Source organism: Hemibagrus wyckioides, linkage group LG07 (genome assembly GCF_019097595.1).
Source record: "Hemibagrus wyckioides isolate EC202008001 linkage group LG07, SWU_Hwy_1.0, whole genome shotgun sequence".
NCBI classification, from domain to species: Eukaryota; Metazoa; Chordata; class Actinopteri; order Siluriformes; family Bagridae; genus Hemibagrus; species Hemibagrus wyckioides.
The window spans coordinates 10,542,775-10,558,425 of record NC_080716.1 but is presented as its reverse complement, the minus strand read 5'-3'; the positions used below and the strand labels follow the sequence as shown (position 1 = coordinate 10,558,425).

General features: G+C 39.6%; 2 protein-coding genes across 2 annotated transcripts; both read left to right on the top strand.

Moving 5' to 3' along the window:
• The first annotated feature begins 1,067 nt into the window (after positions 1 to 1,067).
• On the top strand, positions 1,068 to 10,427 carry LOC131355932 (neuropilin and tolloid-like protein 1). Its single transcript, XM_058394547.1, has 9 exons — positions 1,068 to 1,092; positions 1,461 to 1,511; positions 1,607 to 1,741; positions 1,814 to 2,062; positions 6,403 to 6,444; positions 6,528 to 6,655; positions 7,447 to 7,675; positions 8,338 to 8,451; positions 9,520 to 10,427. The coding sequence occupies exons 1-9, from the start codon at positions 1,068 to 1,070 to the stop codon at positions 10,023 to 10,025; spliced, it is 1,479 nt and encodes a 492-aa protein (XP_058250530.1). The 3' UTR covers positions 10,026 to 10,427.
• A 936-nt stretch (positions 10,428 to 11,363) lies between these two features.
• On the top strand, positions 11,364 to 14,941 carry atpsckmt (fATP synthase c subunit lysine N-methyltransferase). The gene is made up of 4 exons (XM_058393928.1): positions 11,364 to 11,874; positions 13,682 to 13,819; positions 13,999 to 14,049; positions 14,598 to 14,941. The coding sequence occupies exons 1-4, from the start codon at positions 11,599 to 11,601 to the stop codon at positions 14,805 to 14,807; spliced, it is 675 nt and encodes a 224-aa protein (XP_058249911.1). The 5' UTR covers positions 11,364 to 11,598; the 3' UTR covers positions 14,808 to 14,941.
• The last annotated feature ends 710 nt before the right edge of the window (positions 14,942 to 15,651 follow it).

Genomic DNA, 15,651 nt, shown 5'->3' with positions numbered 1-15,651 from the left:
TATCTATCTATCTATCTATCTATCTATCTATCTATCTATCTATCATCCAACCTTCATGTTGACCTGACTGCATAGCATAATTGAAAACATTAATTCTTGATAAATGGGGTGGAAAGATTTTGGGAAAAGCATTTTTTAAATGTGGTTTAATCATCCATCCATCCATCCATCCAACCATCCATCCAACCATCATCTACACCGCTTATGCCACTGGGTCGCAGGGAACCTGGAGTCTAACCCAGGAGACCCATTGTACAAGGCAGGGTACACATCCAGGATAGGATGTCAGTCTGTCGCAGGACGCTCTCACACAAACCCATTTCTCATACTATGGAGAATTTAAAAATGCCAATCAGCCTACAACACATGTCTTTGGACTCAGGGAGGAAACCAGAGTACCTAGAGGAAACCCCAGAGGTATGGGGAGAACATGCTGAAAGTATTAAGCATATCATAATAACAGATAAACAGACATGCTGTATATCCAGGACTTGCTTGAATTTAAGTTTTTTTGCCTATACATTTTCAATTTAATTTTCTTTCAATACTGCTTTATTACTAAAGTCTAAACGAAGACATGTTTTATATAGATGCGATTAATCCAGAAACCTCAAAATAAAATGTGATAATAAATAACATTATTATTATTATTATTATTGCTATTATTATTATTATTATTATTATTATTATTATTATTATTATTATTATTATTATTATTATTAATGAACTCACAAATGATATTTTTATTAAAATGTTAGTTTTAACATTTTTAACGTTATGAAATAATAATGCTAAATAATAAATAATGCTGAAATAATATGAATGCTTTGAAATGACTCTGTATTTTATTTTCTGAATGCTCTTGAATCTGATCAGAAGCGCTTAATCCACTCTGAGAGAGATGAGGATTAGGCAGGCAGTGTTGCCAAACTGCAGATAGAGTGTGAGCGAAAAAATAATGAGACGGACGCTCTGCAATTCGATTTTAGGAGTCCAGTAAATACACCGCTGCATGTATGAAACAAAGGAACTTACTGGAAGGAAGTTTGTGAATCTGGTGGTGAAGAATGATTCAGAGAATTCTGCTGCTTGGTGAGTTGATATGAAACGGTCGCTAGCAGGCTCGCATTCACATCTGGGAGAAAAGTATGATGAAGATAGGAAGATAGGCGTGCTGAGATTTCGATATACAGTAAAAACACATGCGGTGTTGAATGAAGAAGCTGGACTCATCTCAACGCTGCTGGGGTTTTACTGTGTGGAAGTAAAATCTAATGAATTTGAAATTCTTATTTTTATTTATTAACAAACCTTGCTTTTCTGACCTTATGCTAAAGCCTAGATATGCTTTATATTATACTGTATATCACAAATAAAAGGCTAAAACTGCTCCTTTGTCTGCTGTACATCATCAAAAAAAAGACACGATTTGTCCTGTTTTGTCTTGTTTTTTTTTGCAGCTCTTCTCAACCTTGGGTTTTCTGGATCACAAGCAGGTTCAAAGAAGACAGGTGATGAGTATCAATCTCCATTCTTTTCTTAAAATGATTTGCAATTACGGTTAATTTTTTCTAATATCTTAATACCTGGGAAACATATATTTCAGTTAAAAACAACTCAGGGGTGATCCCAGAAGGTCTGTGTGGTGCCTGGGTTAAAGACCCTGATGGAGGTTCCTTCACTTCTCCTAATTTTCCTGAGAAATATCCTCCTGATAGAGAATGCACATATATAATCGAAGGTCAGTGTGTAAAATCATCTGGTGTGACTTGTATTTTTCTGCCTCTTTATCTAATCATCTCGTGCTCTGCAGCATCTCCGAGACAGTGCATCGACTTGTACTTTGACAAACAGTACGCCATAGAGCCATCATGGGAATGCAAGTTTGACTACATCGAAGTTCGAGACGGCCCATTCAGCTCTTCGCCCATTATCGGTCGATACTGTGGGCAGAAGAGCCCGATGTATGTGAGGTCCAGCGGGAGATATCTTTGGATTAAGTTTGTTGCAGACAGTGAACTTGAGGCCACTGGGTTTTCTGCAAGATACAATTTCACTCAAGGTAAGAGAAGAGCTCTGTAGTAAGCTACCAGCATACAAAAGTGCACAGACCCAACAAAGAACCTTCAAATAAAAGTGGCTACTTCATTTGATATCCAAAATCTTGACTCCACCTAAAGTAAAAGGTTGTATGAGGAAAAATACTGAAAATTATTATCAAATTTTTATCTATGATGAACTTTGCTATAGTAAATATATGCCTACTATAAAACCCTTATAATAGCAGAATAAATTTTTTAAACCCATTTATTTAGATGCTACAAGAACATACGTATATATATATATATCAAGAGTCATATGGGTGCTGTGTGTTTTGGATGAGTTAATCCGCTATCCAGACTCGTTATTTGTAACGTGAGGGGGCGGAGGCTAGTGTTTTGTCGCTTATCCCTGTTAATGAAAGCTTGTCTTTGGGATCGTACATTCTGCCCCCGCTTTCTGCCTACAGCTGTGTGCTTTTATCCACTTATGAGGAGTGTAAGAGTCACTCTGTACGGTATATCTGTACCAACTTTCAGCAAATGAATGAACGTCGAAATGTGTTTGCATGAGTGTAGAGGGTTTACATCCACACAGCTTTCCATTGGCTTAAAACAGGCTCTTCATTTGCTGCAAGGAATATAGTATGACTGATAGATTACTGTAGAATTAGCAAGTCTAGAGTTTGCAGTGCCATGTCTGTTTAATCTCTTCTTATTTGTCTTGTTATTTAACCGTTAGGGTTAAATTCAGATGAGAACTTATGACTTGACCTAATAAGCCCTGAGCATTAACCTTTAGTCGTGCTATTTCTAAATCCCGATATCAGTCTTAGGCTTGTTCAGTGTCATTAACTTTTTTGCAAAAAAACTAAAGCTGCACAATGTGCTCTAGTTAGAAACATCATTATATATATAGAAATATATTTATCTACCTTTATCACATATACATTACTGCATAGTGAAATTCTTTCTTCGTATATGCCATCCTTGGAGGTTGGGGTCAGAGCACAGGGTCAGCCATGATATCCTGGAGCAGTTGAGATTCTGAGAGTCAAGATATCCTGGAGCCCCTGGAGCAGAGAGGGTTAAGGGCCTTGCTCAAGGGCCCAGCAGTTGCAGCTTGGCAGTGCTAGGGCTTGAACCCCTGATATTCTGGTCAACAAGCCAGATCCTTAACCACATGAGCCACCACTGCCCCATCTTCCATTTAATTAGCAATTATCAATCAGCAACTCATTTTAAATGACTAATTTTTTGATTTACAAATTTAAAATGCTTTAAATATACACGTAGTGTAAAGATACACATATCTTTGCGTTGGTTTTCGCTAACACTCACCCCAGTCCTGCCCACTGAATAATCCGTGTCAAGCTGCAGTGAAGATAAGAAACCATGAGAGGATTAGTCAGAACCGCTGGATGATTTTTAAATGATTCTGTATGAATATATGTGTATATTTGGACCATATATGAACATTATTTAAACTTTAATCCAGCAAAGAACTAGATATTTAAAAAAAACAAACAAAAAAAAACTAAACGATAAACACTACACACTGAGGAAGGACACACACTGAAGTCTATTATATCAGTGATTTTATTACTCCACATCATCTAGCACAGGGAAACATAATCTGTATGATAGGAGGATTATTAAACACAGCTGCGAGGCACCAGGACCTGATTTCTCCTTCTTTAATCCTACATGTTACAGTTACCATGAACGAGAAAGAAGGTTATTGTACTGGGAGATTTTTTCAAGGTTAGGTGAAACCAGTATGAACGTATGACTTCATGAATATACTTTAGAGCTTCATATTTGCACAGTTGTATGGTTGCTATGGCAACATCGAAATTACTCGAGCACCATTGGCTATCACTATGTACAGTAATTAACCAATTTCTGATCATGAAGACCTGGACTGTATTAGCACTCGTGTTGTATAAACACACTCACTGCACCTCTACACTCCGTTCACTTTGCATTTTCATCTGACGGACTAAACCTTTGTTTGATGTTTGCTAATTTTGACCCATGTTTTTGACTTCGACTTGACTGACCTTATGCCTGTTGCCACACGATTTGGCTCATTATCAGCGCTATTAATAAAAAATCTTTCTCTGCAGTTCCATTAAACTGTAAAGGTCATGCAAAGAATCTCAAGCATTTTTTAAAGGCATTCTGGCAAACAAATATTTTTTCATTCCATTGTCTGTACCGTTTATCCGATCTATCCTCGGGTCACGGGGAGCCTGTGCCTATCTCAGGCGTCATCGGGCATCAAGGCAGGATACACCCTGGACGGAGTGCCAACCCATTGCATGGCACACACACACTCATTCACTCACACAATCACACACTACGGGCAATTTAGAGACTCCAATCAGCCTTGAAGCATGTCTTTGGACTGTGGGAAGAAACCAAGCACGGGGAGTACGGAAAACAAATATACTTAATCCAAAAATGTAAAGATTAATCAAAATCGATCAACGCTGTTCAGTACACTACAAAAGGGTTGTGGTTTCAAGCATATTGGAAAACTCGCCACAGTTCTACCTTCTTAAACAACAATGACAGTTTTCTTTTCAAAATGGGGCAAAACTGGCATGTGATATCCCCTGTATGGGAGGGATGTAATCATGGTTATGCAGGAATCAACCATAAACTGCACTAACCATCAGCCCCGGCATGTCCCGTCCATGTCGCATATCCTCAGTGATAACTCACTCCTGTTCTGTTATCCTTAATCAGCACTGCTACTTGTCCTGGTTTCTGAATGTTTCACTGTCAAGTTCTTGTCATTGTGGTGTGTATATAGGATCAGCCTAGACTATTCCACAGCCTCACTCATAGTCTTCCTGTTTTTGCTTTATATCTTGTGTATATGTTTATGGTTCTTATTTTATGGTTTAGGTTGTTTATGTTACAGTGTTTTAATAAAACATACATCCTACTACTGTAGATTCCTCCTTTGTGACCTGATGGACAATTTTCTCTCCCCTGTCAGTCACAGAGATGCTAGCCAATCATACACAATATTTTCAAAAGTTGTGGGACACCCCTCCAAATCAGTGAATTCAGGGGTTGGGTTTGGCCCCTTATTTCCAGTGAAAGGAAGTCTTAATGCTTCAGCATACCAAGACATTCTGGACAATTTCATGCTCCCAACTTTGTGGGAACAGTTTGGGGATGGACCCCAACCTAGGATGAATTAGAGACTATGAGCCAGGCCTTCTCGTCCAACATCAGTGCCTAACCTCACAAATGTACTTCTAAAGGAGTGCTAAGAAATTCCCATAAACACACTCCTAAACCTTGTGGAAAGCCTTCCCAGAAGAGTTGAAGCTGTTATAGCTGCAAAGGGCGGGGCATTCATGTGCATGTAAAGGCAGACGTCCCAGTTTTGGAATGGCTCACAGTTTCCTCTCTAATTCATACCAAATGTGTTCTGTCAGGTTGAGGTCAGGCCAGTCAATTTCCTCCATACCAAACTCTCTCAGTGTGCAGTCATGTTGGAACAGGAAGGGGTCATCCCCAAACTGTTCCCACAAAGTTTGGAGCATGAAATTGTCCAAAATGTCTTGGTATGCTGAAGCATTAAGAGTTCCTTTCATTGGAACTAAGGGGCCAAACCCAACCCCTGAAAAACAACAACTGAATTCAATGATTTGAAGGGGTGTCCCAAAACTTTTGGCAACATAGTGTATATGTCTCTGAGCTGATGTATGCAGAAGAGGGCAGATAGAGCTTTCCTCGGAGTGTGATTGTTATAGTTCAGAAAGCCTTTCCATTAGAAAGCACATGTTAGCTTTAAATCTGTCCAGCTGGTGGCTGTTATATAATAAGGTAAAGCTGGTTGTTGGATAAAGAGTGACCAAATTGTAGAGGAAACTTGCTTTCTTCCACTGATCTTTTTCACATGCTATTTATTATACCAGTATGTGATTTGGGACAATACACAACTCTATTTGCAGTGAGTGATAAGATGATTGAAAGGCGCCTGGAGAAATGTTGTGTTCCTGCTTCAACGAGGGAAATACATGCTCTGTTTGTTCCTCAAATGCAAAACTGTAGTCTCTGGGTAAAGTTTGCATTAAAGGCTTTCACAAGCTGCTCTCCCAAATTGAATAAGAAGAGTTTGTTTCTCTTGGGACTGCATTAATACCATAAGACCTTACATATTAGTGGCATATTTCTGCTGAGGTTATAAAGATGAAACAGTTTCCAAAAGATTTGTAGAAATTTATTAAAAATTGGCGTAATTTTAGAGTAACTATCTCTTCAGAAGTACATTTTTGACACTACACCACAGTATAATTTAATGTAGTGTCTTACTCTAAACCCAGTGCTATCTTTTCAGATCCTGAGTTTAAAGACGTTGAAACTCCTCTAACACTGCAAAGTAAGTTCATCTCGATTATTCAGTCAGCACTACAAGCGTATCACACAGCAGTGAATGGCTTTGTGACATGAAGTATATTACAGCGTGTGATTTTGAGATGAGTGGGCCTGAAGGCATCATCGAGTCTGCTATGGTGGAGAAGGAGAGCAAGGCTCTGAAATCAGAGGCTGTGGACTGCAAATGGCTCATTCAAGCACCACCTGGCTCAAAGGTAAACTTTCCTCAAGTAGTATTCACTTCATACACAAGTTTAGATCTGTTTGCTGAGTACACAAAAAGTCACATGGAGGCAGCGCCCATGTAGGGAGTAGCCTGAATCACAGTGAGGTTGATACGTTTAGTTTGTTTTGCATTTGATTCAGTTTTGTACTAAATCTATATATTTTCAGAAAAATATCTGAAGGGCAACAGATAATATTAACAAACTATTGACAGTAGTCAGCGGCATAAATTTGGCAGCAAAATAAAATTTGGCGTGCTTCTAAATTTGCTTTATTTAATCTTTTATGCTCACTTTATAGCTCAACATTCTTGCACGCACACACGCACGGCTTTTAGCTTCTTCTCTCTTACCCTCGGTTTTATCCCTGCCACAGCTCATTGCCATAGATAACAGTCATTAGTTTCATTCAGCACAGGCGTGTGATCCTCACTTCTCTCACCATTCATTCACAAATCAGTGCTCAACCACATCCCTGCTAATTTATAGAGCACTAGTTTGCCACAAACATCTAGGGTTGAGGGTTAGAGTCCTACCTTCTCCCTGTGTACAGTATGTGCCTGTGTGTGTGTGTGTGTGCAGCTTCCATGTTCTCCCCCTGCTTCAGGGGTTTCCTCCAGGCACTTTGGTTTCCTCCCCAAGTCCAAAGACATGCTGTAGGCTGATTGATATGTCTAAATTATCTAAATATGTCTAAATTAATAGTGTGTGAATGAGCAGATATCAGATGAATGGATAACTAGTTAAAAGCATGAGTAACTGTGTGCGTTTCCATCTTGCAGATTTACATGCGCTTTCTGGAGTACGAGATGCAGAACTCGAACGAGTGCAAGCGCAACTTCGTGGCGGTGTACGACGGCAGCAGCTCAGTCGAGCATCTGAAGAATAAGTTTTGCAGCACGGTGGCCAACGATGTCATGCTGCTCACGTCCGTAGGTGTCATCCGCATGTGGGCTGATGAGGGCAGTCGCAAAAGTCGCTTCCGTATCCTTTTCACCACCTTCAGAGAACGTGAGCTTGTCCTTTGCTGATGTTCTCTAATCTTAACAGCTGCATTTTTCACTCTTCAGTATAAGGATGTAAATACACCGATCAGGCATAACATTATGAGCACTGAGAGGTGAAGTGAATAACACTGATTATCTCCTCATCATGGCACCTGTTAGTGGGTGGGATATATTAGGCAGCAAGTAAACATTTTGTCCTCAAAGTTGATGTGTTAGAAGCAGGAAAAATGGACAAGTGTAAGGATTTGAGCGAGTTTGACAAAGGGCCAAATTGTGATGGCTAGACCACTGGATCAGAGCATCTCCAAAACTGCAGCTCTTGTGGGGGTGTTCCCAGTCTGCAGTGGTCAGTATCTTTTAAAAGTGGTCCAAGGAAGGAACAGTGGTGAACCGGCGACAGGGTCATGGGCGGCCAATGCTCACTGATGCATGTGGGGAGCGAAGGCTGGCCCGATCCAACAGACGAGCTACTGTTGGTCATATTGCTGAAGAAGTTAATGCTGGTTCACCTTCAGGGATCTAGTGGAGTACATGCTTCGACAGGTCAGGGCTATTTTGGCAGCAAAAGGGGGACCAACACAATATTAGGCAGGTGGTCATAATGTTATGCCTGATTGGTGTATTATGATAAAACAAGACAGTCATCCTCTTCTGTTTGTACCCCAGCTCCATGTGAGGAAGATACGTTCTTCTGCCACAGCAACATGTGTATTAATCACACTCTAGTGTGCAATGGCATCCAGAACTGTGTCTATCCCTGGGATGAAAATGGCTGCAAAGGTATTCTATATCTTTAGGTTATAAAGTAGTTGTAATAATTATATATATATATATATATAGTGCAGTCCTCATTGTTGATATTTTTTTTGAAGCACAGACAGTTAAATACCTGATTTTCTTTGTGATTTAAAATTAAAATTCATTCATTTATTCATTTATTCCTTTTGGCTAAGATGAACCATATCACATTACTAAAGAGGTAGCAAATCTCCACCAATATTGATTAAAAAATATATTGGATATAAGAAACTACTACATTACTCTCCACTGAGTATAGGTTTAAGGACATCAGAAAAATATGAGCTTCAATAAATCAGGAAAATGTCTGTTTATACAGCAGAAAAAAATGGTTCTAGCTGACGTTAGGTGACTCAGTACACTATTTCCCTGGTGATTGGAGTCAGAGGGTCTTAGATATTGGACAACATTCATTAATTACCGGTTGCTGTTCTAGTGAAGATATGTTGTTCCAAAGCACTGAATTATTTTGTTTTCTAAGTAAGCAGTTTTGCCACTGTCCATATCAGTGGACAATTAACTAACATAAACTACATTAACTAACATTAATAGCAACAGTAAAGGGCAGCGTATTATTAGGTCAAAAATTGCACCCAAAGCAGAGAATAATAGACTAAATCTATGATTAAAATCTAAACTAAAAATGATAGTTTGAAAGGAATTTGTGTTGAAACAAATATATAATTCTGATGTCCTCGTATAAATATAATTACTATTAGCAAGTTCTGAGTACTACAACCACTTCATGTCATTTTGTTTTGGGTTCATGTCATTTTCTATTCTATCCTTGTCCTGTCATTGGTGTGTTACCTGACTGTGTTCACCTGTTCTGTGTCTCACCCTGGATTAGTTCAAGCCTTGTTTCTAGTTTTGTGTTTTCTGATTGTGGTGATAATGGATCATCTTCATTTAATGCTGCCTAAAACACCCCTCCTATTATGAATATGCCACATGGAATCAATTAATGGTTCTGATTTCTCATGGTTTGGCTTGTGGACACCTTTAGCACAAAACTTTGGTTGATAATTTGTTCATATTTTTCCTGCCCAGAGAAAAGAAAAGCCACCATCTTGGACAACATGGACCACACTAACATGACCATAATCGGGGTGACCTGTGGTGTGGTTCTTGTTCTGCTCACGGCATCGATCATCATCCAGATCAAGCAACCACGCAGGAAGTACCTTGTGAGGCCGGATGAATTTGACCCTGCGCTGCTGCCTGAGCCTCTCGAGCCACCACATTATGAGATGTGCGCTTTGAGGAGCATGGCGTCTGCTGAGGAGTTCCCTGGGCTGCGTCGCTCCTCCTCTAAGTGTGTTCATGCACACCATTGTGGCTCTCAGGCATCCAATGGCAGCTGCACTGACATGAACCTGAGTGTCCTCGCTGAGACGACCAGCAACCCATCCAGGAGCATCATGGTGATGAAGCACAGCCACTCGCTTGAGGACACTGAGGTATGTGAGCTAGACGATGAGCTGGAGGATGAGAGCATGGAGGAACAGGCATGGAGGAGTGTCAATGGACATGAGCGTTCAGTCCATGTGCAATGATTTCTTACTGAGATGATCACAGATTGCCTGTAGAAGACTGACACCATAGAAGAATGAAGATCTTTTTTACCAAGTCCAGGAAATAGAAATATTCTAGAAGCTTCCCAAAACTAATATTGGAATTTTGTTAAGTCATTTAATGTCGTCTTTATACACGTGAAGTAATAAAACTGGGTTCTTTTTCTGCTTTACATTCTTTATCTGTGCTATTGAGATTTGTTTTTGCTTATCATTTGTTTTGCTCTTTGCTTGTGGTTGTGAATTGATACTGGTTGATATTTGTTTTAGTGCTTTGTGTTTATTATGTTCTGCATTTGATCACCAGATTGTCTGGAAATACTCGAATTTTTTATTTGTTAGTTTGTTATTTGCTTTTGTCTGTCACACACACACACACACACACACCCCTTTTGTACACATTTTGCTGTTTTTGTTTTGATTTTGCTTTATAGGACCTGATTAATATGTATTCAAAACATTAAACATATCTTGGTTGACTACATTGAATACTATATGTGTGCACTTTGAATCTACATTTGAATCACAAATTATATTTGATATGTGACATTTTTGTTCTTCATATCTCAATTAAGCAAATACATGTACCTTTGTGGATTTAAATGGAATGGAATTAAGGATCATAACCTGATCATCATAATACTCAACTATCATAAAGAATTTCATGTATCTATCAAAAGTATCCTTGTTAGCATCCTTTGAGTCCTGTATGTATCCTTTAAGTTCTGTTTGTTGCGAGGTTTGGCCCATGGAAGCCCCACCTCACATCTTACAGGACTTAAAGGATCTGGTGCTAACATCTTGGTGCCAGACACCACAGCACACCTTCAGGGATCTAGTGGAGTCCATGCCTCGAAGGTTCAGGGCTGTTTTGGCAGCAAAAGGGGGGACCAAGACAATATTAGGCAGGTGGTCATAATGTAATGAATGATCAGTGTAGACTGTACTGTATACTACCACCCATCCCTCATATGAGGGCAATTAGATTTAAACTTTAATTTTTTCTAGTAAAGAAAAATATCTATGTAAATGCTTTTTAATATCTGAGCTGAAAATTCCAGCTAAGTAATTTAGTTGGAGACTAAAAGATAATCTGGTGGAGTTTGGTGCCACCATGTGGTCGAAAGGAGTAACGCTTAGTAAAATATTCTTTTATAAATGCAAATAAACACAAATAAATATATTTGAAATCGAAACAACTGGCACGTACCATGTAGAATAATCAATTATTTTAATCTGTCCCTATTTCTTTGTTGTTCTTTTTTTAACTGATAGTCAGGGCGGAACTAATAATAAGCTTTGATGTGGCATATAGGAAGACATTCAGCCGAGCACATTTTAGGCTCATGCTTGAAAGCTTCTCCTTTTAAATGAACTTTTACTCATCATACACCTTCCTGTAATCGTATATGATATATTCCGACCTGTTTGGCTGAACTCAAACGTCTTCCTGCTGCCTATATAGTTGTTCTACGTCAGATAATACCATCCCACTTAGTGCACTGTAAGAAGCCATTTGGAAGTAATCCACTGACCCAAGCAGAGGTCATCTGCGATGTCTGATTTAGGAATAGAGATTGAAAAGGGGGAAGTTCAGGGAGAAACTAGCGGCAGTAGCATTAAAAAGCGTGTAGGGCTTATTGTCACGTGTGCACTCGGAGGCTCGCTGGTCACTCTGTACGCAGTAGCCGGACCTTTCGTTGCTCCGGCGCTGAGAAAAGTCTGTCTCCCGTTCGTCCCTGCTACAAACACTCAGGTCAGAAACGTCCTCAGCGTTCTGCGGTCAAGATCGGGGGCCCTTGTGGACATTGGAAGTGGTGATGGACGGATAGTGAGTCATGTCCAATTTCCTTTTTATTTACGTGTCAAAGCTTTCGATTCAAGTGATTCTGGAGTCGACTCCGACTCTGACTGAGGATAATAGGAGTCGATTCCTAGAATCGATTCCACGCCATGTTTTTGTCTATTCCATAATGTCAATCCAGGACAGGGGAGACACTCAACAGATATTAATACAATATTAATTTGGTACACAATCATGATTTATAGTCAAAATAACTAAAAAAAAAAAAAAAAAGTTGAGACGTTTGATGTGAATTTATCTGCTGCCATTTTAATATTGCTATAAAATCATACTGTAATATGCAGTGCTTATCAATTGATGAAAATACCCTGTGCAGGGACACAGAAAGAAGTTTTAAGTGTACAGCAATCAGGTATCTTATTAGATTTCCCCCAAAGCAGTGACCCTCATTAACTAGAGTGGACTAACCTCTAATCCCTCACCATATTCTTCACAGATGTGCAGTGGTGCGAATGTGACAACAGTTTTGGTTAGAATAAATGTAAGGCACATGTAAATGTATATTTGAATCAGATTGCAGTGTTGAGTTAAGAGAATCTTTGAATTCTTCAAGTGGATTGCATTTATTTGGGTGCGTGTGTGAACATACACCGATCAGGCATAACATTATGGCCACCTGCCTATTATTGTGATGGTCCTCCTTTTGCTGCCAAAACAGCCCTGACCCATCATACACTGTGTATTCTGACACTTTTCTATCAGAACCAGTATTAACAACTTCAGCAATTTGAGCAACAGTAGCTCGTCTGTTGGATCGGATCACACGGGCCAGCCTTCGCTCCTCACGTTCATCAGTGAGCCTTGGCCACCCATGACCCTGTCTCTGGTTCACCACTGTTCCTTCCTTGGAACACTTTAAATAGATACTGACCACTGCAGACTGGGAACACCCCACAAGAGCTGCAGTTTTGGAGATGCTCTGATCCAGTGGTCTAGCCATCACAATTTGGCCCTTTGTCAAACTCGCTCAAATCCTTACACTTGTCCATTTTTCCTGTTTCTAACACATCAACTGAGGACAAAATGTTCACTTGCTGCCTAATATATCCCACCCACTAACAGGTGCCATGATGAGGAGATCATCAGTGTTATTCACTTCACCTCTCACTGCTCATAATGTTATGCCTGATCGGTGTACCTGCTGTGTGTGAGGCTGGAATACACCATCACAGGGCACCACACACTCATTAACACCAAGAGGCAGTTATCTACCACTCTTAGTCCTTTATGATTCTTGTACGTCATAACACTATTCTTGATTAGAATATACACCATACTCATATCAAATTTCAATCATGTTAAATATGCTAAACATCAATATTCTTTTATACCTCTGTTCTATTCATCCTTGGCATCATTAATTTATTCTCTTGCATTTTTATTGCATGCGCAAATGTTCCTCAGTGAGCAAATTAAACAGGTGTAATCCTCACCAGTGTTTGACGAAACCATTTAGAGCACAGGGATGACTAACTGTTCCATTTCAGTATATGTGAATGGTTTCACATGCCATTCTATGAATATTGAATATGTGTATTATAGTGATTACAGATGCACATCCAGTGGATATAATAAGTGGCAGAGGATAAATATCCAGTCATTAACCAATCCTCAGGTAATGAGGGCTGTAACAACAGCACATAATCCACAACAACTGTTTTTTGTAAGACATTTAATCATTGAAACTAACGCATCCATTGTGCCAGTTTAATGGCACCTTTAGAAGCTGCAAAATGCTTTTTCATACTCTTACTTGCTTTTCTGTCTGTCACAGGTTATAGCTGCAGCGAGAGAGGGTTTCAGGTCCGTCGGCTTTGAGCTGAACCCTTGGTTGGTGTGGTACTCCCGTTACAAAGCATGGAGACAAGGGGTTCATCGCAGCACCTCCTTTTATATCTCTGACCTGTGGAAGGTAAAGCCAAAGGATGAGAACAGGACACAATAGTTCTGTCTTTTTTGCACTCACAATTCTGAGACAGTTTTGGCTTGTGATTTATTAATAATGTTTATAATGCTAACCCTCACATTTCTTTCAGATACTGAATACAACATATACAACGTATATTCATGTATTGTGTCTGTCTCTCATAGGTCAGCTTTTCACAGTACTCTAATGTTGTCATATTTGGAGTTCCACAGATGGTAAGAATAGACTAATGCTTCAGTATTGGTATTGCTTGGGATGTTTAGCTGTTATTAAAAGAAAAAAAGGTGAGGGAAAAGAAATCCAGCAGCAATTAAGTGCATATCCAGTTAAAAATGAAATTAATATTCTCTGTGGAGTAATTTCAATAAGTAGCAGTAACAATATATTGTCAAAAGTTTTGGAGCACCCCTCCAAATCATTGAACACGACCACTGAATTCAATGATTTGGAGGGGTGTCCTAAAACTTTTGGCAACATAGTGTATCTTAGACCTGTCTGTGCTTGTGTATGTTTATACGCTTTGCAACACAGCAGAACGGTTTGCATCTGAAATAACAGTCAGTGCTGTTCTTTTATTAAAATAAAGTGATCCAGCCCCACAAAGACTCCTGTGTGTGGAGCTGTGTGTGGAGCTGATCCGATTGGAATCACTGGGAAATTGGAGCACTGAGGAATTGTAGCCTTGCTGTGACCAGGAGCTAAGAGTCAGATTGATTGTAATTATAATCACAGTCTGACTGTAATTGTGATTGTGGGCCCACAGATGGAGCAGCTGGAAGCCAAGCTTCAGACAGAGCTTCAGTCCTCAGCCAGAGTGGTGGCCTGCCGTTTCCCCTTCCCCACATGGACTCCTGATCACGTGACCGGAGAGGGAATAGACACAGTGTGGGTATATGATGCCAAGACTTTCAAATCTCACACAACAACAACAACAAAGCTGCTGAACAACAGTGAAGACAAAACTTGTCTATGATGAAGTCAGATTAAAGTACTGTACACATGCAATGTTTTTATGTTAACTGGTTATTGAGATATCTTGTTTATTCTGGTTTAAATTTCAAACGTCCTAGAGTAAAGAAGTGCAATAAAAATATGCCTTTCTTGTCATTTACAGCTTTTATAGAGTTGCTGTTTTGCAATATTGACAGGTGTTCCCAATGTCACTACTTACAGTGGTGTAACAAGTAAAGGTAAATGTGTAATCAAGTCTTCCGACATGGGATAGACTTCATGAAAATGAGAGAGGTTGGTGAGAGAACAGATGTTTAGCGCAGCTGTAATGCCAGCGAAAACAGGAACTTATCACATACCAGGGGATGTGGTAGCATAGTGAGTAAGGTGCTGGACTACTGATCTGAAGGCTGTGAGTTCAGATCCCAGATCCACCAAGCTGCCACTGCTGGACCCTTGAGCAAGGCCCTTAACCCTCAATTGATCAGTTGTATAAAAAAAATAGATAAAATATGTTTGGATAAAGGCATCTGCTTGATTCATGGACAAATGAAACTATAAATGGATAAAATGTATGATTCTGTAATAAATAAGCTTTGGCAAATGGTGTGATATAAGAGGAATAAAACACTTTGTGCTATTACTGGAAAATATTCAAGTTAAGAGTCAAAGGCCTTCCACTTCACTTCATTTTAATCACAGCCCACAATACCCTTCTTTTAACTATGACCCTGCACAAGTAGTTTGCTGAATGGTGATACAGTAGCTCACAGCTCCAGGGTCCCTGGTTTGATCCTGAGCTCATGTTAATGTTCTTGAAAAGTTGCCTTGCATGTGTCTGCATAGGTTTGCACAAACTTTTAAGA